We start from the raw sequence: 23,628 nt of genomic DNA, 5'->3' as shown, positions 1-23,628 counted from the left end.
ATGTCTACAACTTTGGTGTCATTTTATTTATTAATATTACAGTGACCACTTATTAAAATGATTTTATATTGGGGAGATCCTAATCTCGGATAAACAATAATCTATTACAATAAGGAATGAACTGTCAAGCCTATTTTAACAACGTTTGTGAGTTTGTCCCTTATTTCCTTAAAGGAATGATCAGGCAAGGCTTTTGGACTCAACTGGTGTGCATATTCAACACTATTTAATGCACATTATTGCTTAAAATATTGGTATATTTCATTAATAAAACGGTAATGATATGTGTTGACTAAACGGTGTGGGGCGAGTTGACCAACAGCTGGGGTGAGTTGGTAGCTAGGGGGCGAGTGGGTTATGGGGTGAGTGGATTCAATTCTTGAGTCTCATCTTTAATAATGATTAGAACAAATTTAATTAAAGGTCCAGGCTCATCGAAAACATAATGCACTATTGTTTGGTATCTACATATACCTTTTACAATATATATGAAGTATCAATAAAAAATATTCCCCAAAATGTATCCGTTTTTAATATATTCGCAATAAGAAGTCACGTTTTTCCCATCGCTTGTCAAAAAACCTCTCGACACCTCGAGCTAAGTCACATGACCCTGTGATGCGCTATGCGGCATACTATGAAAGCGTTATTGTGCACAGCCTTTCACATCTGACCTGACCTGACCTTTTCACACATTTAATTTGGAACACATTTATTTTAAAACGCGAAAATGTTTTTCCAGTGAATTGAATTGTATGAATGTAATATTCTTTTGGAGGTAGTTTTCAAATGCAAAATATGGTGAACCATTGTTTAGTCTTTGGATGTATCAAATCTGCAGTTTTTCTGAACTTTAGACAAACATTTATGCACAATTTTAAAATGTTTATTTACTACAGACATAAAACAATTTGTAGTGTATTTCAGATTGTGGACTGCTTCATTGGTGAGAGACACATTTTATTAAGTATTTCGCAGTGTTCACATAGAAAATGGTCTTTGGATGCTTCGGTGCATCGATACACCGGACAGCACTGTAGTCATTTGGCTCGCCGAATCATTGTTGTTGTATTCCCACTCAAATTGATAGGGAAGTACCCCTAATGATTTTATCATTCTTCGTCACCAATAGAGGGACTATTAGAATAGATTGACAAATGTGATAAGACCAAAATGTCCAAACTAGCATTCGTTAAGAATCAGCTGTTTTTCAAAAAATCATTATCTGCATTTGCCATGTTGACCTACTAACAGCATGAGTGGAATCTGCCACATGCTACGTCACAGGTCTGATGCGATACAAATCGACTGGATCAGCGGGGGGTTTTCCCAAGTGTTTTACAAAAAGTCACTTTATTAATAATTGGGGTGTTACTTTTGTTTTTGAATTTTTAATAATGTAATCTTTATGTACTTTTTATATATATTCCGTGTATTAATAATGTGCCATGAGCCTGGACCTTTAATAGTTAAGACTTGAATGACCAACTATAGGAAGCGTGTTGTAATGGTTGTGTTTTCCTCCAGTGCTCTTGTTTGTAATGTTGTTGTTTCTCTGCAGGACACTAGATGACATGGAGATGTATGAACAGCAGCAAGTGTTTAAGATGTCGGATTACATCAAGATGAGCGACTTTCTCAACCTATTTGTCTTCCGGCTTATTTGGAATGGCTTGATGGGTGAGTGGAATTGTTATATTTGGAATGGCTCGATGGGTGAGTGGAATTGTTATATTTGGAATGGCTCGATGGGTGAGTGGAATTGTTATATTTGGAATGGCTCGATGGGTGAGTGGAATTGTTATATTTGGAATGGCTCGATGGGTGAGTGGAATTGTTATATTTGGAATGGCTCGATGGGTGAGTGGAATTGTTATATTTGGAATGGCTCGATGGGTGAGTGGAATTGTTATATTTGGAATGGCTCGATGGGTGAGTGGAATTGTTATATTTGGAATGGCTCGATGGGTGAGTGGAATTGTTATATTTGATGGGTGAGTGCAATTGTTATATTTGGAATGGCTCAATGGGTGAGTGCAATTGTTATCCATGCTGAACACAAGAATGTCATAATGTAATGGTAAAATGTAATCGGGCTAAATATTATTTAGAATAATATTTTTTATGTTAGTTTGATACAAGTTTATGTCTGTATCTCAGTGTTTTGCACAGAAATGTTCTTTTTTTGCTTTGAAAACACTGTTGATAAAATGAATTTCTGTCGTAAAGGGTAATATACTGCCAGATTGGCCCAGTATGCAAACTTGTTGACTGTTCGTATTTGTCAGTTTATGAAAGTAATGAGAAATGACCAGGTTGAAATAAATTTGCATACCATTTCTTATAGATATTTGTTTAGAGAGTTCACTATTTTTCAGATGTGCAGACAGCTGGCACAAGTGATGTATTCAGCTCGGCATGGACACTGTTAATGCTGTTACATGAGAGAGATTCACGGAGGCAGTTCACACCCAAACACCACTGGCTTATACGGTAAATATTGAAAACCTGTCACAGAAACATTGAATTTCACCCCTGAAAAAAGCATTGATTCATTACTTTAAAAAAAATTAAGGTGGGCCTGGTGGTTGTCAGGGTGACAGTGGATAGTCTGAACCCAGATGTCATGGAGGTGGACATGTAAGAATACTATCTGAGATGAGACTAGCCATACATGGTATTATATTAATAGTTTTAACCACTACACCTGTAAGAATACCATCTGAGATGAGACTAGCCATACATGGTGTTATGTTAATAGTTTTAACCACTACACATGTAAGAATACCATCTGAGATGAGACTAGCCATACATGGTGTTATGTTAATAGTTTTAACCACTACACATGTAAGAATACCATCTGAGATGAGACTAGCCATACATGGTGTTATGTTAATAGTTTTAACCACTACACATGTAAGAATACCATCTGAGATGAGACTAGCCATACATGGTGTTATGTTAATAGTTTTAACCACTACACATGTAAGAATACCATCTGAGATGAGACTAGCCATACATGGTGTTATGTTAATAGTTTTAACCACTACACATGTAAGAATACCATCTGAGATGAGACTAGCCATACATGGTGTTATGTTAATAGTTTTAACCACTACACATGTAAGAATACCATCTGAGATGAGACTAGCCATACATGGTGTTATGTTAATAGTTTTAACCACTACACATGTAAGAATACCATCTGAGATGAGACTAGCCATACATGGTGTTATGTTAATAGTTTTAACCACTACACATGTAAGAATACCATCTGAGATGAGACTAGCCATACATGGTGTTATGTTAATAGTTTTAACCACTACACATGTAAGAATACCATCTGAGATGAGACTAGCCATACATGGTGTTATGTTAATAGTTTTAACCACTACACATGTAAGAATACCATCTGAGATGAGACTAGCCATACATGGTGTTATGTTAATAGTTTTGAGATGAACCATGGTGTTATGTTAATAGTTTTAACTACACATGTAAGAATACCATCTGAGATGAGACTAGCCATACATGGTGTTATGTTAATAGTTTTAACCACTACACATGTAAGAATACCATCTGAGATGAGACTAGCCATACATGGTGTTATGTTAATAGTTTTAACCACTACACATGTAAGAATACCATCTGAGATGAGACTAGCCATACATGGTGTTATGTTAATAGTTTTAACCACTACACATGTAAGAATACCATCTGAGATGAGACTAGCCATACATGGTGTTATGTTAATAGTTTTAACCACTACACATGTAAGAATACCATCTGAGATGAGACTAGCCATACATGGTGTTATGTTAATAGTTTTAACCACTACACATGTAAGAATACCATCTGAGATGAGACTAGCCATACATGGTGTTATGTTAATAGTTTTAACCACTACACATGTAAGAATACCATCTGAGATGAGACTAGCCATACATGGTGTTATGTTAATAGTTTTAACCACTACACATGTAAGAATACCATCTGAGATGAGACTAGCCATACATGGTGTTATGTTAATAGTTTTAACCACTACACATGTAAGAATACCATCTGAGATGAGACTAGCCATACATGGTGTTATGTTAATAGTTTTAACCACTACACATGTAAGAATACCATCTGAGATGAGACTAGCCATACATGGTGTTATGTTAATAGTTTTAACCACTACACATGTAAGAATACCATCTGAGATGAGACTAGCCATACATGGTGTTATGTTAATAGTTTTAACCACTACACATGTAAGAATACCATCTGAGATGAGACTAGCCATACATGGTGTTATGTTAATAGTTTTAACCACTACACATGTAAGAATACCATCTGAGATGAGACTAGCCATACATGGTGTTATGTTAATAGTTTTAACCACTACACATGTAAGAATACCATCTGAGATGAGACTAGCCATACATGGTGTTATGTTAATAGTTTTAACCACTACACATGTAAGAATACCATCTGAGATGAGACTAGCCATACATGGTGTTATGTTAATAGTTTTAACCACTACACATGTAAGAATACCATCTGAGATGAGACTAGCCATACATGGTGTTATGTTAATAGTTTTAACCACTACACATGTAAGAATACCATCTGAGATGAGACTAGCCATACATGGTGTTATGTTAATAGTTTTAACCACTACACATGTAAGAATACCATCTGAGATGAGACTAGCCATACATGGTGTTATGTTAATAGTTTTAACCACTACACATGTAAGAATACCATCTGAGATGAGACTAGCCATACATGGTGTTATGTTAATAGTTTTAACCACTACACATGTAAGAATACCATCTGAGATGAGACTAGCCATACATGGTGTTATGTTAATAGTTTTAACCACTACACATGTAAGAATACCATCTGAGATGAGACTAGCCATACATGGTGTTATGTTAATAGTTTTAACCACTACACATGTAAGAATACCATCTGAGATGAGACTAGCCATACATGGTGTTATGTTAATAGTTTTAACCACTACACATGTAAGAATACCATCTGAGATGAGACTAGCCATACATGGTGTTATGTTAATAGTTTTAACCACTACACATGTAAGAATACCATCTGAGATGAGACTAGCCATACATGGTGTTATGTTAATAGTTTTAACCACTACACATGTAAGAATACCATCTGAGATGAGACTAGCCATACATGGTGTTATGTTAATAGTTTTAACCACTACACATGTAAGAATACCATCTGAGATGAGACTAGCCATACATGGTGTTATGTTAATAGTTTTAACCACTACACATGTAAGAATACCATCTGAGATGAGACTAGCCATACATGGTGTTATGTTAATAGTTTTAACCACTACACATGTAAGAATACCATCTGAGATGAGACTAGCCATACATGGTGTTATGTTAATAGTTTTAACCACTACACATGTAAGAATACCATCTGAGATGAGACTAGCCATACATGGTGTTATGTTAATAGTTTTAACCACTACACATGTAAGAATACCATCTGAGATGAGACTAGCCATACATGGTGTTATGTTAATAGTTTTAACCACTACACATGTAAGAATACCATCTGAGATGAGACTAGCCATACATGGTGTTATGTTAATAGTTTTAACCACTACACATGTAAGAATACCATCTGAGATGAGACTAGCCATACATGGTGTTATGTTAATAGTTTTAACCACTACACATGTAAGAATACCATCTGAGATGAGACTAGCCATACATGGTGTTATGTTAATAGTTTTAACCACTACACATGTAAGAATACCATCTGAGATGAGACTAGCCATACATGGTGTTATGTTAATAGTTTTAACCACTACACATGTAAGAATACCATCTGAGATGAGACTAGCCATACATGGTGTTATGTTAATAGTTTTAACCACTACACATGTAAGAATACCATCTGAGATGAGACTAGCCATACATGGTGTTATGTTAATAGTTTTAACCACTACACATGTAAGAATACCATCTGAGATGAGACTAGCCATACATGGTGTTATGTTAATAGTTTTAACCACTACACATGTAAGAATACCATCTGAGATGAGACTAGCCATACATGGTGTTATGTTAATAGTTTTAACCACTACACATGTAAGAATACCATCTGAGATGAGACTAGCCATACATGGTGTTATGTTAATAGTTTTAACCACTACACATGTAAGAATACCATCTGAGATGAGACTAGCCATACATGGTGTTATGTTAATAGTTTTAACCACTACACATGTAAGAATACCATCTGAGATGAGACTAGCCATACATGGTGTTATGTTAATAGTTTTAACCACTACACATGTAAGAATACCATCTGAGATGAGACTAGCCATACATGGTGTTATGTTAATAGTTTTAACCACTACACATGTAAGAATACCATCTGAGATGAGACTAGCCATACATGGTGTTATGTTAATAGTTTTAACCACTACACATGTAAGAATACCATCTGAGATGAGACTAGCCATACATGGTGTTATGTTAATAGTTTTAACCACTACACATGTAAGAATACCATCTGAGATGAGACTAGCCATACATGGTGTTATGTTAATAGTTTTAACCACTACACATGTAAGAATACCATCTGAGATGAGACTAGCCATACATGGTGTTATGTTAATAGTTTTAACCACTACACATGTAAGAATACCATCTGAGATGAGACTAGCCATACATGGTGTTATGTTAATAGTTTTAACCACTACACATGTAAGAATACCATCTGAGATGAGACTAGCCATACATGGTGTTATGTTAATAGTTTTAACCACTACACATGTAAGAATACCATCTGAGATGAGACTAGCCATACATGGTGTTATGTTAATAGTTTTAACCACTACACATGTAAGAATACCATCTGAGATGAGACTAGCCATACATGGTGTTATGTTAATAGTTTTAACCACTACACATGTAAGAATACCATCTGAGATGAGACTAGCCATACATGGTGTTATGTTAATAGTTTTAACCACTACACATGTAAGAATACCATCTGAGATGAGACTAGCCATACATGGTGTTATGTTAATAGTTTTAACCACTACACCTGTAAGAATACCATCTGAGATGAGACTAGCCATACATGGTGTTATGTTAATAGTTTTAACCACTACACCTGTAAGAATACCATCTGAGATGAGACTAGCCATACATGGTGTTATGTTAATAGTTTAACCACTACACCTGTAAGAATACCATCTGAGATGAGACTAGCCATACATGGTGTTATGTTAATAGTTTTAACCACTACACCTGTAAGAATACCATCTGAGATGAGACTAGCCATACATGGTGTTATGTTAATAGTTTTAACCACTACACCTGTAAGAATACCATCTGAGATGAGACTAGCCATACATGGTGTTATGTTAATAGTTTTAACCACTACACCTGTAAGAATACCATCTGAGATGAGACTAGCCATACATGGTGTTATGTTAATAGTTTTAACCACTACACCTGTAAGAATACCATCTGAGATGAGACTAGCCATACATGGTGTTATGTTAATAGTTTTAACCACTACACCTGTAAGAATACCATCTGAGATGAGACTAGCCATACATGGTGTTATGTTAATAGTTTTAACCACTACACCTGTAAGAATACCATCTGAGATGAGACTAGCCATACATGGTGTTATGTTAATAGTTTTAACCACTACACCTGTAAGAATACCATCTGAGATGAGACTAGCCATACATGGTGTTATGTTAATAGTTTTAACCACTACACCTGTAAGAATACCATCTGAGATGAGACTAGCCATACATGGTGTTATGTTAATAGTTTTAACCACTACACCTGTAAGAATACCATCTGAGATGAGACTAGCCATACATGGTGTTATGTTAATAGTTTTAACCACTACACCTGTAAGAATACCATCTGAGATGAGACTAGCCATACATGGTGTTATGTTAATAGTTTTAACCACTACACCTGTAAGAATACCATCTGAGATGAGACTAGCCATACATGGTGTTATGTTAATAGTTTTAACCACTACACCTGTAAGAATACCATCTGAGATGAGACTAGCCATACATGGTGTTATGTTAATAGTTTTAACCACTACACCTGTAAGAATACCATCTGAGATGAGACTAGCCATACATGGTGTTATGTTAATAGTTTTAACCACTACACCTGTAAGAATACCATCTGAGATGAGACTAGCCATACATGGTGTTATGTTAATAGTTTTAACCACTACACCTGTAAGAATACCATCTGAGATGAGACTAGCCATACATGGTGTTATGTTAATAGTTTTAACCACTACACCTGTAAGAATACCATCTGAGATGAGACTAGCCATACATGGTGTTATGTTAATAGTTTTAACCACTACACCTGTAAGAATACCATCTGAGATGAGACTAGCCATACATGGTGTTATGTTAATAGTTTTAACCACTACACCTGTAAGAATACCATCTGAGATGAGACTAGCCATACATGGTGTTATGTTAATAGTTTTAACCACTACACCTGTAAGAATACCATCTGAGATGAGACTAGCCATACATGGTGTTATGTTAATAGTTTTAACCACTACACATGTAAGAATACCATCTGAGATGAGACTAGCCATACATGGTGTTATATTAATAGTTTTAACCACTACACCTGTAAGAATACCATCTGAGATGAGACTAGCCATACATGGTGTTATGTTAATAGTTTTAACCACTACACATGTAAGAATACCATCTGAGATGAGACTAGCCATACATGGTGTTATATTAATAGTTTTAACCACTACACCTGTAAGAATACCATCTGAGATGAGACTAGCCATACATGGTGTTATGTTAATAGTTTTAACCACTACACCTGTAAGAATACCATCTGAGATGAGACTAGCCATACATGGTGTTATGTTAATAGTTTTAACCACTACACCTGTAAGAATACCATCTGAGATGAGACTAGCCATACATGGTGTTATGTTAATAGTTTTAACCACTACACCTGTAAGAATACCATCTGAGATGAGACTAGCCATACATGGTGTTATATTAATAGTTTTAACCACTACACATGTAAGAATACCATCTGAGATGAGACTAGCCATACATGGTGTTATGTTAATAGTTTTAACCACTACACCTGTCTTTCAGAGATGTGAAAGCCAGCCAGTTTGTTGGGGAACTAGAGAAGGGTAGAAAGACGACGACGTTCCTCATGCAGCATGTTCCTCACATCATTCCCTTCCATGAGGTGAGTCATTTAGATTTTACAACTGGACATCATGCTTCATTTACTGATTACCTTTATTATGGTAATAATACAAAAGTAACAATGGTAGCTCTCTCAAATTAAGCAAGTTGCATTACATTTTAATTTAGTTTTTTTATACATTGACAAGACATGTAATCTTAGTGCCTTTTCCTCTACTCATGAATCATTCAAATGTCCCAACAGCCAATCAAATTGTCATCTGCAGCTGTATCAAGGGTATGGGGAAATGTACCAATGTTAGTACTGTTATGAAAATGGTTTCACTTATTTTGTTATAACAGCTTAGCTCCATTTATTTTAGTTATTTGATACAATTAATAAAATGCTAAACCTGCAAGTTTTTATTCTGGTATTTTAATTATTGTTGAGTTAGCTGGACAAAAATAATACTTTAACTTATTCTGACTTAAGAAGAAGTATTCCATCTATGAGAGAAAACATTCAGAGTTTTCTTCATTCTGTTACGTTGGTTAAGAGAGATATATGAACCACATATTGATGTAACGGTTTCTCTTACAGCGAGTTGTTCTGTTCAGGAAGTACGTTGCGAAGGAGCGTGATGCTTTAGGTCTCACAGAGGCTGCATGTACATCTCCACAGTCTACCCTCATCTCCATTCACAGAAGCAGAATTGTTGAGGTATACAAATGTCTTTCACGGTTTTGCATATTGCTCACCAAATGTGAATTAACTGTGCCAAACATGGTTAATCTCATGCATGATATTTTTCTATTTAATGACTTCTATACTGTGTTTAGTTTGAGTCTGCTTGTATTTACCCTTCTGATGAGTTATCTGTTCAGCTATAAACCCATAACAAGATTACAATCAAATAATTTAATTTAATAGTAGAATTTAATGATTTTAATTGAAGAATCTTTAGAGGACGACTGACAGAATTGGGTGAGATCAGTTACGGTGAACACTCTGTACCAGTGGAAGTGCCCTATCTAGCTGCTCATAGTCAACTTTCCACAGTTTGTGCTTTCGCTCATGTCATAAGATTTGTTATGCTGTGATATGACAGGACTCGTTGATTTCATAAGATGTGATGAGACAGGACTTGTTGATTTCATAAGATTTGTTATGCTGCGATGAGACAGGACTTGTTGATTTCATAAGATTTGTTATGATGTGATAAGACAGGACTCGTTGATTTCATAAGATTTGTTATGCTTTGATGAGACAGGACTCGTTGATTTCATAAGATTTGTTATGCTGTGATAACAATTTCAACATTCTTGAGTTATTTTTGAAATTGATTAATTTGGAGAATTACAAATAAATGTAAAAGTAGTGAAATACATCACTTGTATCTTTAATTCCATTATGCATACAAAATCTGTGTTACCATATTAGATTAGTTTTGTTTTGATTACATGCTATCTACCTTGTAGGTCTTCAACAATAAGAACATGTAAAGTTTTGGATCTGGAACTTTTACTAGTAACTGTGTAAAAATGTATTGCCTACCTAATGACAATATGTTACTGTAACTGTAAGGTGTGACACGAAAACTCACTGTTATATCTTGGTTTACAATTTGCTACAGGATGGCTACAGACAGCTGGCCCAGCTTCCACCGCGAGCAATGAAGGGGGTCATCCGAGTGAAGTTCATCAATGAACAGGTTTCATCATATTATCTATTGTCAGTCATCATGTACAGCTCTTGTTTGTCAGTCAAATGAGATGAGCATGACAGAATATTAAAACCAATGATAAATGTGGTTTGCACATGAATTAACTGTTGCACCATAGACTACTTATAGTCTTATTAGATTACTTATATTAATGTGTATTCTGCACCTGTACATACTTGATAATTTGGCTGTTCAGTCTGAATTACTTGATAATTTGGCCGTTCAGTCTGAATTACTTGATAATTTGGCCGTTCAGTCTGAATTACTTGATAATTTGGCCGTTCAGTATGAATTACTTGATAATTTGGCCGTTCAGTATGAATTACTTGATAATTTGGCCGTTCAGTATGAATTACTTGATAATTTGGCCGTTCAGTATGAATTACTTGATAATTTGGCCGTTCAGTATGAATTACTTGATAATTTGGCCGTTCAGTCTGAATTACTTGATAATTTGGCCGTTCAGTCTGAATTACTTGATAATTTGGCCGTTCAGTCTGAATTACTTGATAATTTGGCCGTTCAGTCTGAATTACTTGATAATTTGGCCGTTCAGTCTGAATTACTTGATAATTTGGCCGTTCAGTATGAATTACTTGATAATTTGGCCGTTCAGTATGAATTACTTGATAATTTGGCCGTTCAGTCTGAATTACTTGATAATTTGGCTGTTCAGTATGAATTACTTTATAATTTGGCTGTTCAGTCTGAATTACTTGATAATTTGGCAGTTCAGTATGAATTACTTTATAATTTGGCTGTTCAGTCTGAATTACTTGATAATTTGGCCGTTCAGTCTGAATTACTTGATAATTTGGCCGTTCAGTATGAATTACTTGATAATTTGGCCGTTCAGTCTGAATTACTTGATAATTTGGCTGTTCAGTCTGAATTACTTTATAATTTAGATGTACAGTCTGAATTACTTTTATTATCATTTGGCTGTACAAACTGAATTACTTTATAATTTGGCTGTACAGACTAATTTACTTGATAATTTAATTTGGCCAATGTTTCTTGAAAACACAAATTTTAACATATGAGCACTACCTATTATTTCAGTACATTCTCCAAACTCTCCAATATACTAAATCATTTTAAAACTTGTCACACTATGTCTAAAATCCAAAATGAATTGAATTTACACACTACACATTTTATTTTGTACAGAGAAAATGTGGAAAACACCAACTGTAATTGTAGGTGTTTGTATTTGCTATCTGAGTAATCTGTAACTGATACAGGGCCTGGATGAAGCTGGAATAGACCAGGATGGAGTGTTCAAGGAATTCTTGGAGGAAACCATAGCTCGAGTCTTTGATCCCGCACTCAGCTTGTTCAAGGTTAGTAGCAAGTTGGAAAAGAAATCTTAAAATAGCTTTATGAGGCTTTTACTCAGAAAAATACATTTTTTAAAATTGATTTTGCTAGAAGATCTCTTTAGAATATATAGAATTTTTAAATATTATTCATGCTTCTAACAAGTTTAAATGTAATGACCTTAGTACTGGTATAATTCAATTTCAGATAACCAGTGAACAGAAACTCTACCCATCCTCTACCTCATACATACAGGAAAACCATCTTGCACTATTTGAGTTTGTTGGCAAAGTCCTTGCCAAGGCTTTATATGAGGTAATGAAATCCATAGTTTAATTCTTTGTTTATACACAATGTTATTTTCATGTTTTCTTTTGCATGTCATATTTGGATTATCTGCAGGCACTGTTAATCAAAACAAGCAGGTTAATGCATTGAATGTGGTTAAATATATTTTGGTTCGTATTACCGTATTAGTTACGCGTTTTTTTGACAGGCGTACAGGATTGTACGCCCCTCCAAAATCTGTATTTCCTGAGGCACAGAATGTATAAAAAATTACCAAATGTTTGACATCCAATAGCTGATGATTAATAAATCAAGATGCTTTTTTAAATTATTATTATGTCTGAGGATGTGATTTTGTAAACCTTGAAAGACATACAAGAAAAAGTTGTGATTATATTTGTTCAGTTTTGCCTACCATGCAATGTTAATAATAATACTAGCATGTGTTTTTATGTAAGTATTATTGATTCCAGTAATCTGTTTTCAGTGTATTGTTGTCGACATTCCTTTTGCGCCATTCTTCCTGACCCAGATACTTGGTCACCAGCAGAGTTCCACATACAGTTCCTTGGATGAACTTCCATCTCTGGACCCAGAACTGGCCAAAAGTCTCACTTACATCAAGGTAGAGAAACTTTATGTTGACAACTGTCAAACATTTTTACATTTTTACAATTACAGCAAAGAGAAATACCACCACTGCAGTATGTTTTTATTTCTAATTGATATGTAATTTAAAAAAAGCTCATCTTTGCAGGTCTGATGTGTTATTCTACTAAGACTCCCTAATGTGACAATGACTAAATTCCTGTTATTGTTTTCCCAGCATTATGAAGGAGACATCAGTGAACTGGATTTGACATTTTCCTGTGATGAAGACTGTATGGGCAAACTGGAGACACACGAACTTGTTCCAGGAGGCAAGGCGTTTGCTGTGACAAATGAAAATGCGTTAGTTTTCTTTGTATAGTTGTTAGGTTTGATATTGTTGAAGTTCATCGAACATAAAATTATTTTAAAATATTTTAAATTATTAAACTAAATGATTATGAATAGTCATGTGTTGTTTGCAGAAGTTTGAAAGTGATATAATACTGAAGACATCACCCACTCCTCCCCACTTACAGAATAACAAATTAAAAATGTACCAGAATTTCTAAAAGCATCAATTAACAATGCCTTTATCCAACTTTCTGATCATTGTAGATTATCTTTTGTTGTTACGGTATTAACACTAATCATTATTTTAGTTAGAAAAAATGAATTTCAAACAAATGACCACCTCAACCAAACAAAAAACACCCAACTACATCGCCTATAAAACGTGAACCCTTGACCAACCATTTGCATGTTGACTTTGTTCAGAATTTAGATTCACGATATGGTCAAAGATTAGTTGAATCCTTTTGGCATTCTTGGTGACATGATGGTATTATAACAAAAACACATTTAACTTTTGAGAAAAGATAGAAAAATCAATCAATCAATCACTTATTTTATTTGCCACAGCTGTAATCACCCATTGGCTGAAAGCAAAGGAAGTGAAAGCCTTAAGATGTGTTCAAAATGGAAGTGCTGGAATCTGTTAACATTTTATGTTCCTTTTTTAAAGAATTCGCTATGTTCACTTGATGGCACACTTCCGCATGTACCGACAGATAAGGGACCAGACTCAGGCATTCATCCGAGGCTTCAAGTCTGTCATTAATCCAGACTGGCTGCAGATGTTTTCCGCTCCAGAGTTCCAAAAACTGATATCTGGTGACAACACCGATCTTGACATTGAAGACTTGAGGTAACGGTTTGCCCCACTTACTGTTCTAGTTTATCAGTGTTGTCCTAAGCCTTTCAACTTGTGTGTGGGGTTCCAATGGCAATACCTCTATTACAACGGCCCATATTAGTTCCTTTCAAAATAGTATCCAGTGATATTTCTGCATTCATTTAGTAGACTAGATCAGACCAAGGCGGACATTTTATTCACTACAGCATTAAGAAAGGTTACTGTGTGTGATAGATAAAAGACTCTACAAGTCCTGTTAACTCTGGTTTGTATGATGATGTGTACAAGAAACTTCACTAGATTTTTGTCTGTACAGGGTTTTTTTCACCATTTGTCAAAAATTTGCCATCTTCTTTCTAAACTTACGATATGGTTTCGTGTGATACTTTACATACAATTTGTGACCATTGTACAACCCTAACTCTAGTGCCAATCTTGGTACCCAACCATCCAAAATTTTTGGAATTTTTTTCCTGCAACCCACATTGATCTCCAATGATGGGATAAAGGGTTGAAATGGCATATAAACAGCGACTCCAACTGCAGTAAGCTCAGTAGTTTTTGTACTCCTCCTTTGCCACTACGTATGCTTAATAACAATGTAAATTCCAATTGAAAAGTGTCATATTTTAAACTTGTCTCTTCAGATATAGAATAACTATACCAAAACAAGCTATATGGCAATGTGCATTTCAACAACTATGCCCAGTACTGAATTTCCTAAAACATGTTTTGAAATAAATTGAAACAGTAATTATTAGACTACTGGATTAATTTGGACAAAAGCTACATTAAGCAGTTCAAGTTTATAATTTTCTTCTCATTGGTCATAAATACATAAAATATTTTCATTAGTTATTTTTGTTTGTATATTAAATAAAAATAAAAAAAAAATTCAACATAGTGCTGTCTTAACATTATGCAGAAACTCTGTAAAGTAGGCTTACACTCCTGCATTTGTTGCCAGATATTCATTATCATTACTCACATTCACTGACTTAATGACCAGAATCTGTATCCCAATATTTTATATTTATTAAAATCAATATGTCCATGTTTGTAGACATATTTATAGTTCATGTTTATAGTGAACAATGGTACACCATGTGAAACAGTGGGAATTGAACCCCAGCCTAATATGTTACAATGTAATTTTCTGACAAGTGAAGAGAGTTCTCCACTATACACTTATGACATTTTTGTGAATGCAGCATAAGTGATGGCAGGTTTTACACTTACTGCAAAACAAAATATCATAAAATACTGTCCCAATGAACACTTATCATTTATTTTTATTGATTTTCTCACCAAACAGGTATTTAAATACTACATCCATTTATTTTGCTTGCAGGCGACACACTCAGTATTATGGTGGCTATCACAACAACCATAAAGTAATAAACTGGCTATGGGTCATTCTGGAGAAAGATTTCACTTTGATGGAAAGAAGTCTGTTTTTGAAGGTACAGTAGCTGTGTGTGTCACACTGATGTTTGCAAGTGCTGAAGGAATTCAAAGTTAAATACAGAATTACTTAGTTCTGTGATCCAACGGCTGGCAGCAGTATATTTGTTTAATACACAAATGAGTCTTGAAATATGCCTGTTAATTATGATGAGGAACTGAAACACAGTTAGAAATGTATAAACAGTTCAGTTATTTACTGGCCTCATTGGTGTAGTCACACTGGTAGGTAGGTTCACGTTCCACCGGAGGCAATGGACATTTTCCATGCTAAGGGAGTGCACTGCTAGGCTCGATGGCGACTCCAAATGTGGGAGGATTACCCGCATCATCTTCATCGTGATGTCCCAACAAAAAATGTCTTCGTCTCGTTGTTAAATTCTGTTTGTGGAATGTTCTTGGTGGGGGGACCCCCCCAATTTTTTAAAAATTACTTTGGCTGACAATTTTGTTTTTGGGGTTAGGGGCAGACATTTTTGTTTTATTACCACAGAACAAACATATTATATTGATATGAAGCTGCAATATTTCTCTTAAGATATGCAGCTATCTGACGGGGTCTTTCTCCATGCTTGTGAGGATGGGATTTAGAGTCCACTGGTAAAAGTGCTAGCCTGATGCACAGTCGATCTAAGATCGATTCCCGTTGGTAGGCCCATTGGTCTATTTCTTGTTCCATCCAGTGTACCCCGATTGATATATCAAAGGCCGTGGTATGTACTATCCTGTCTGTGGAATGGTGCATATAAAGGATCCCTTGCTACTGATGAAACAGCTTTCTTCTCTATTACCAAATGTTTGATATTCAGTAGCAATGTACTACTAGTGTCTTTGAACAAAACAAAACTAAACAAAAACAAATACTCCATGCTTGCTGTCAGCTAAGTTATCTCCCTATCACCGGAGTCCAGGGTACACAAAACCTGCTAAGTAATCATCTCCCAAGTAGGCTCTTACAATTGGAATAGCATCTGTACTTTGGTTTTCATCTCTCCATTGCGTTTTGTGGAACTGCTACAGGAATTAAAAAAAAAACCCATTGCCTCAGCGGAGACATAAACCCAGTATCTACCAACCTCTGAGGCCAGTATCTGCTAGATCTTTATTTTATTTACTGGTTTTAATCTAGAAACAATTATCCCACCCCAAATTGAAGACAAAGTAACAAACTGATCTATGTTCTTCAAAACAGTGTACTCTTAATTAGTCATAGATAAGTTGGTCAAAAATGGATGATCAGTAAAAACGTTTGATGATTCCCAGCTATAACGTGAAACTGTATATGAATGTGGTTTTTAGCAAGTCACTGTTTAGTCATTTGAATCCACCACTGGATTGTGAAGAATGCAAAACATTGTTGTAAAATTTCCAATAATGCAAAAGTAAAATCAACAATTGAAAGTGGAGAACCTGAATTTGCTGTTCACAGTGATTTTGTCTTTTGTGTGGGGTGACAGTATTGTTTTAAATTTTATAATCTTGGCCATGTATGGCTAAGCTTGTGATTGCATCCATTTGACATTTCAGTTTGTGACAAGCTGTTCCAAGCCACCTCTTCTTGGATTTTCCAGTATGGAACCTCCATTTTCTATCCGCTGTGTTGAAGTTAGTGACGATCAAGTAAGATTCTGACATATTTAAACTAATACACCTTTCAAATGATTTCTCTTTTTCTGTAATAACTGCACTAGTGTGCAATAAAACCATGCTATTGTTAGTTTTTAATTTAATGACACCCAAATAAAGTCTGGTTTTAAGACCCCTGAACTCCGGCTTAGAGGTTCTGTACCAATATATAAAATGTGACCGTTTCACTCTATTAGTAATTTAAAAAAAAAAGTAGAAACAAAATTGCAATATTTTGCATATTAATATGTGACACAATGGAGGATTGTAGCCAGTGATTGGCTGTTGTGAGAATACATCAAGTGTGAGGTCAGGTTAAGCATTCATTTAGTGAAAACACTCGAGTATTTCATTGATATTTATAGTATGAATACTACCAAATTGAGTTTAAACTTCTTCTTTTTTTAATTAGTCGTAACAAATTTTGATAACCTGGAATATTGCTATGACAATCATTTGAAAACCAGATATCAGTGGGTAGTTTTGAGATATTATGCTTCAAACCATGACATGTACACAAAAGTTATTAAATGTGATGTCAGTTGTAATTAAACAAATATTCACTTGAAATAATCTTAAACCACAAACCATAGGTGACACTTTGTGATATTGTGTACTTTGTTTAACCTACTGGGAAATACAAAAATCACCAATAGCCTAATTAAAAAATTGTTTCTAATTTCCATTATCTAGTGCTAGCACAACCAATATGCCCAGAACCTTCACTGCAGACTTGTCTTCTGTTGCAGGATGTATATTAGTACATCCGCACATAGGTAGACCATCAACCTCTTCAGTTCTGCAGTGAAGTTTATAGCTCTGGTTGTATAGCATATTGGTTGTGCTTGCACAGTAAGTTGAATAAGACTATTTCAGGTCGACATAAAAAACGTGATTTCTCTGCCAGATTAAAAACCAATCGTGCTGTTTAATGTGACACAACCAATAATCTGTATGTTGTTTTTGTCAGAACACCGGGAATAGAATGGGCAGTGCATTGAAGGGCTTTTTCAGCATGTTTAATGTGACTCGTCTAATAATCATGTTGTTTTTGTCAAAACACCGGGAATAGAGTGGGCAGTGTATTGAAGGTTTTTTTCAACATGTTTAATGTGACTTGTCTAATAATCTGTATGTTGTTTTTGTCAGGACACTGGGGATACAGTGGGCAGTGTATTGAAGGGCTTTTTCAACATCAAGAAAAAAGACGCGGGTGGAAGGCTGCCCACGTCTTCAACTTGTTTCAACCTACTCAAGCTGCCAAATTACTCGAAGAAAAGTATTCTCCGAGACAAACTCAGATACGCGATTCATTCTCATTCTGGATTTGAAATATCTTAACTCTTCTGTGGTCGTGTTATCCCTATCAGTCTAAAACTGTTAACAATATTTACTGTCACCGGTTGAACCAGAACTGAACCATTTTCACCAGCTCAGGTGGATGAACGTTCAAAACCCCAAACCAGTGATTTTATTACAGTATTCAAAAGCCTGGATGAAAATTTGACGAAAATGTTTTTTTTTCATGGCAACTATAAGCGATTTCAGACAGGAACAATGTCAAATAATTTTGTATTGTTAAAGTGCATCAAATACACTTAGTTACCCAGCCCATCTTTGCTGCAGTTTTGTTAGTACCATAACTATTAGGGTATATTTTGATGTCTTGTTAGTACTCTAACAAGAACTGTTATTATTGTTTTAACTTCAAAAATCTATTTTATCTTCAGTGTGACAGTTTTAAGATACTCAGAAATGACCTTCTATTGGTCTAGACATTTTAACCTTCCTCGCACAGCTGAACTAGTGATGTGACCAACATGACAATTCAATCCCTCCATCTGACATGCCAAAGGACTGAACCAGTGTTCAGTTATATTTCTACAAACATTTGTTCCTAGCTCTCGTAGATGTTGGTATCTAGTCTTCTTCAGTATTAGTTGGTTATACCTGTTTTAGATAGTCGGATCAAAACAGAATCTAAAATGGTGTATATGTTATAAATCAATATTCATGCCAAAATATGTTAGTTTAACGTTTAAAATGAGAAGCTATTAGTGCTACTACTTTTAAGAAAGAAGAATGAATACATTGGTTTACAATGGTAATTAAGTGCAATAATGTATATAAACCATCAAGTTATTTATAAAATGTTACAAGGCAAGTGGTACAAATAGTATAAGGTGTAAAAAAAACAAACATTGTACGTTTCTAAGAATCCGGCCCTATAATAGATTTTGTTTTTAATATATCGGTAAAAAAAAAGAGTGAAAATATAGTTTTAAAAAAAAGCCTACTAAAATGTTTTGGGGGCATTTCCTTAGAAACTAGCAATGTTTTTTTGTTAGGCCCAAGAAAAGTGTTTCACATGCCTAGATTATTCATGACAAAACATCTTGGTAGGAGCAGGACTGCTAAAAGTGACATGTTATTTTGTATATATTAGAAGTTGCTAGCAATTTCAGAACTGTGATGTATCGCACATTGAAATTTTTACCAAATAAACATCCCCAAAATACATGTTGTTTGAGAGGATTTTACTATGTTTAGAGAAGACATGAAAGCTGTTTGCAAATTACTTTTGTTCAAAGAGATGTAAGAATATTGTTTTACTATAACCATTGGAATTTGTAACACTAGGATTAAAAAACTTGTTTCAACTGCATATCAATATACTACATGTAGTTGTGTATCACTAGTTGGAATGGGAATAACTACATTATAATATTTAGTGACAACAGAGGTTTACAGCAAGGATATCTCTTTATTTGCAACAAAAGTCAGTATGATATATACATGCAACACTGCTCCCTTGCAGACTGCATTCAAAATACACTGACCTCTTTTTCAAAATGAACTAATCACGAACAAAAATGCAAATTCAGGTGAGATTAAAACCAATAAAGATGTTTGTAATCCATCTTAAAGATACAGACTTGAAGGGTTAAAAATTGCACAAGTCATTATGAGTGAAAAATAAGATACTTTTGTTTTAAACACCACCACAAGAACACACTGGTTAATTAATCATTGGCTATTTGAAGTATAATTCTGACTTTTTCAGATGAAACCTGTTACATACTTCATTAGCAGCAAGATACCTTTTATATACATTTTCCTACAGATGGGAGAAAAGCACACACACATATATACACATTGTTGTGTGACCTCATTAATTTTAGTAATTAGTTAATTTTTCCACGCTGTACAGAAAGTATTAGGCTTCATATAGAATACTTTTTGTTGTTCTTGCACACATGCAGACAAGATTATACCTTCTTCATTAAATAAATATGCAGGCTGTCCAGCAATCCTACTTTTTGGTCTCTGGCCTATTTTTCCTACTTTTTCTTCAAAATAACCTAGTTTTCCCATCTTTGTTTTTTCAAAATGCCGTGAACTGCTGATAAAGTGTGCATATTGTTTGTGCTATTATAAAAGTTAACAGTTATGGGGAAAAAAAATTCTGCAGCAAAATATATCTTCCAATTTGTGCACCATATAATCTCAACATATTAAATTTACACCCTGAAAATCAACGTAAGATCAAATTTATTTCTGTGACTCAAATGTTACTTTTGCCATGTTCAAAGTAGTGTGCTCCTTCAATACTCAGCTGAGTAGTGGAGTTGTAGCATTACAATATTGAGCCTGTACATAGGATTAGAGTTATTGGTCCTCTACTGGTCCAACCGGAGGGGACTATAGGTTTCATCTCCATCCTGTCCGTCCGTCCATCTCTCCCACATATAGGTTTCTGCATGGGTTTTTTCCAAAATGCCTTGAGATATTGAGCTGAAATTTTGTGTACAGCTTTATAATGACTTTACATTTGACTTTCATAATGATTTTCTATTCTAAAAGAGTTATAGCCCTTGAAATTAGAGGGCGGGATGTAGCCCAGTAGTAAAGTGCTCGCTGGATCCACAGTTGGTCTAAGATCGATCCCGTCAGTGGGCCTATTTCTCATTCCACCCAGTGCACCACAACTGAAATATCAAAGGCTGTGGTATGTGGTTGGAACAATGTAGCAGGTTTCCTCTCTAAGACTGTACTGGACAGCCTGAATATGCCATCAGCTTCTTTGTATAATTGCCAAAGTAATTTTGAGACATTTTGAGACATTGAAAAAACCCTGATTTGTATTCAAACAAAAATGATTTATTTAAAAATTATTTGTACTGGAATAAGCACAAATGTTGTACTATAATTAGAAAATTTGTTTCTAATTTTCATTATTATTCATACTTACCTAGTGCTAGCACAACAAATATGCTATTCAACCTGAGTCATACCTACACACTGCAGAATTCTCTCCCTTGCCGGATATGCGCAATGCTATCCTTGCACGGGCTACCTGTAACTTCATTCTCGGTTCAAAGTCCACCCACCGAGGGAAAGCCTCATAGGGGTGGGTGGGAGGTATAGTTTGTTGTGCTAGCACTAGGTAAGTATGAATAATAATGAAAATTAGAAACAAATTTTCTAATAGTCTTATTCAACTTACTGTGCTAGCACAACAAATATGCTATAACGGATGTGCAATGACACCGTTAGAGCACGTGAATTCAACATTAATGGGAGGAGGTAAGAAAATAGAGGACTTACCCGTACCCAAAAAGCTCCTTTGAAGTAATGACATGGAGATAGGACAAACCACGACATACGGTAACAAGGAGTCAAAAAACTTTTGGGAATAAAAAGGGGCTTCCCAAAAGAAAAACTCATCCCCATGAAAAGGAGGAAAAACATCTCCCTAGGGAGAGGAAACGGTAGACAACACTACAAAAAAAAAACCCCATCCCTCAGAAAAGAGTGGAGTGTTAAACATGTCCGAAGCGTGAATCGATGGCAGTCGGACGGAAAAGAGGTCGACCCCTTTCCGTTGCCCTGCGCACAGACACGACGTGTTGAGCCGCAATGACTGTCTGGATCCTACGCGTACCGTCAGGACCAACCGCCATATCCCGGAAATAGAAACGGTCAAAAGTGTGCCGTCCTTTCCAAACCCCTGCATTCATGACCTTTATAATATCTAAAGAGTCATGAAAATTCAGGGAAGCAGAAATGGCTCGGATCTCATGTGGTTTAACAGAGAAATTCCGTAACACATGATCACCCGCCATCTCATATGCTAGCTTGATGGTAGCTGCTATCCATCGAGACAAAGCATTTTTTGTGACATCACCCGGCCTAATGGTATAAGAAATAAACAATCTCTTTTTACCCTGCCGCCGGTTTTTCGTACGCTGCAAATAATACTTCAATGCTCTCACCGGGCAAAGAAGTCTATCCGAGTTATCAGATGACAGTGTACGAGATAAACTGTGAATGACAGTAGGTGGAACAAAGATAGGGTCGGTACGTAAAGTGACAGACCCGTCCGAATTGTAATCAACCAAGTCATGCAAAAAAGCATGTATCTCACTGATCCGACGACAAGCTGCCAGTGAAACCAGAAACAGAGTCTTCCACGTCAAGGCACGAAGACTAGCAAACCTCAACGGCTCATAAGGCGCACCCTTAAGAGCATGCAACACCAGAAAGACATTCCATTTCGGAATAATGGAAGGTCGTTCAACCGTGGATTGTAATGATTTAAGTAAATCATGCAACACCAAGTTGGTAGAAAAGTCACGACATCCACACTGTTTAAGAGTAGTGAAAATCGCAGCTCTGTGACTTTTCACTGTCGTGACTTTAAGTTTCCTTTCTTGGACCAACGCCAGAAAGTACTCCGCTAAATCGTTGACAGTAGGCGATAAGGGATCGAAATCCCGTGCGTTCGCCCAACGAACCCACATACGCCAGTGACACTGATAAACCGACTCGGTAGATTTGCGCTTTGCTGAAGAGACGAGATGCGCAATTCTTGTCGAAAAACCTCTGCGTCGCAAGGAAGCCCTGATAACCTCCACGCGTGAAACCGGAAGACCTCCGGCTTCGGATGCCACACCGTCTGACTCAGTCGCTGGCTGAGTAGATCGGACAACACTGGTAATCGGAACGGGACTGCCACTAACAGTGACAGGAGCTGTGGAAACCAGGGCTGCGCCACCCACAGAGGAGCTATCAACGTCACGTGACAAGGTTCCTGGACCACTTTGGTCAACACCTTGCCGAGTAAGACAGGAGGAGGGAAGGCATAAAAATCCAGTCCCGTCCAATCCATACTTAACGCGTCGTACTCCAACGCCAATGTGTCCGGTACCGGGGACACG

General features: G+C 35.9%; 1 protein-coding gene across 1 annotated transcript in view; it reads left to right on the top strand.

Annotated features, from left to right (window-relative positions):
* LOC121368257 (ubiquitin-protein ligase E3B-like) overlaps positions 1–19,925 on the top strand; it is a 48,101-nt gene extending 28,176 nt beyond the window's left edge. The window contains exons 18-30 of the mRNA XM_041492911.1: positions 1,562–1,680; positions 2,379–2,493; positions 9,164–9,263; positions 9,804–9,923; positions 10,837–10,914; positions 12,171–12,269; positions 12,454–12,561; positions 13,022–13,159; positions 13,361–13,485; positions 14,147–14,329; positions 15,669–15,780; positions 17,309–17,401; positions 18,557–19,925. Of these exons, the coding sequence (XP_041348845.1) occupies positions 1,562–1,680; positions 2,379–2,493; positions 9,164–9,263; positions 9,804–9,923; positions 10,837–10,914; positions 12,171–12,269; positions 12,454–12,561; positions 13,022–13,159; positions 13,361–13,485; positions 14,147–14,329; positions 15,669–15,780; positions 17,309–17,401; positions 18,557–18,748 (1,582 nt within the window). The 3' untranslated portion in view covers positions 18,749–19,925. The remainder of the gene's footprint in view (positions 1–1,561; positions 1,681–2,378; positions 2,494–9,163; positions 9,264–9,803; positions 9,924–10,836; positions 10,915–12,170; positions 12,270–12,453; positions 12,562–13,021; positions 13,160–13,360; positions 13,486–14,146; positions 14,330–15,668; positions 15,781–17,308; positions 17,402–18,556) is intronic.
* Positions 19,926–23,628: the final 3,703 nt, after the last annotated feature.

The sequence above is a fragment of the Gigantopelta aegis genome, chromosome 3, assembly GCF_016097555.1.
Source record: "Gigantopelta aegis isolate Gae_Host chromosome 3, Gae_host_genome, whole genome shotgun sequence".
NCBI classification, from domain to species: Eukaryota; Metazoa; Mollusca; class Gastropoda; order Neomphalida; family Peltospiridae; genus Gigantopelta; species Gigantopelta aegis.
The sequence above is the reverse complement of the archived record's forward strand: the minus strand, read 5'-3'. Positions and strand labels throughout refer to the sequence as shown.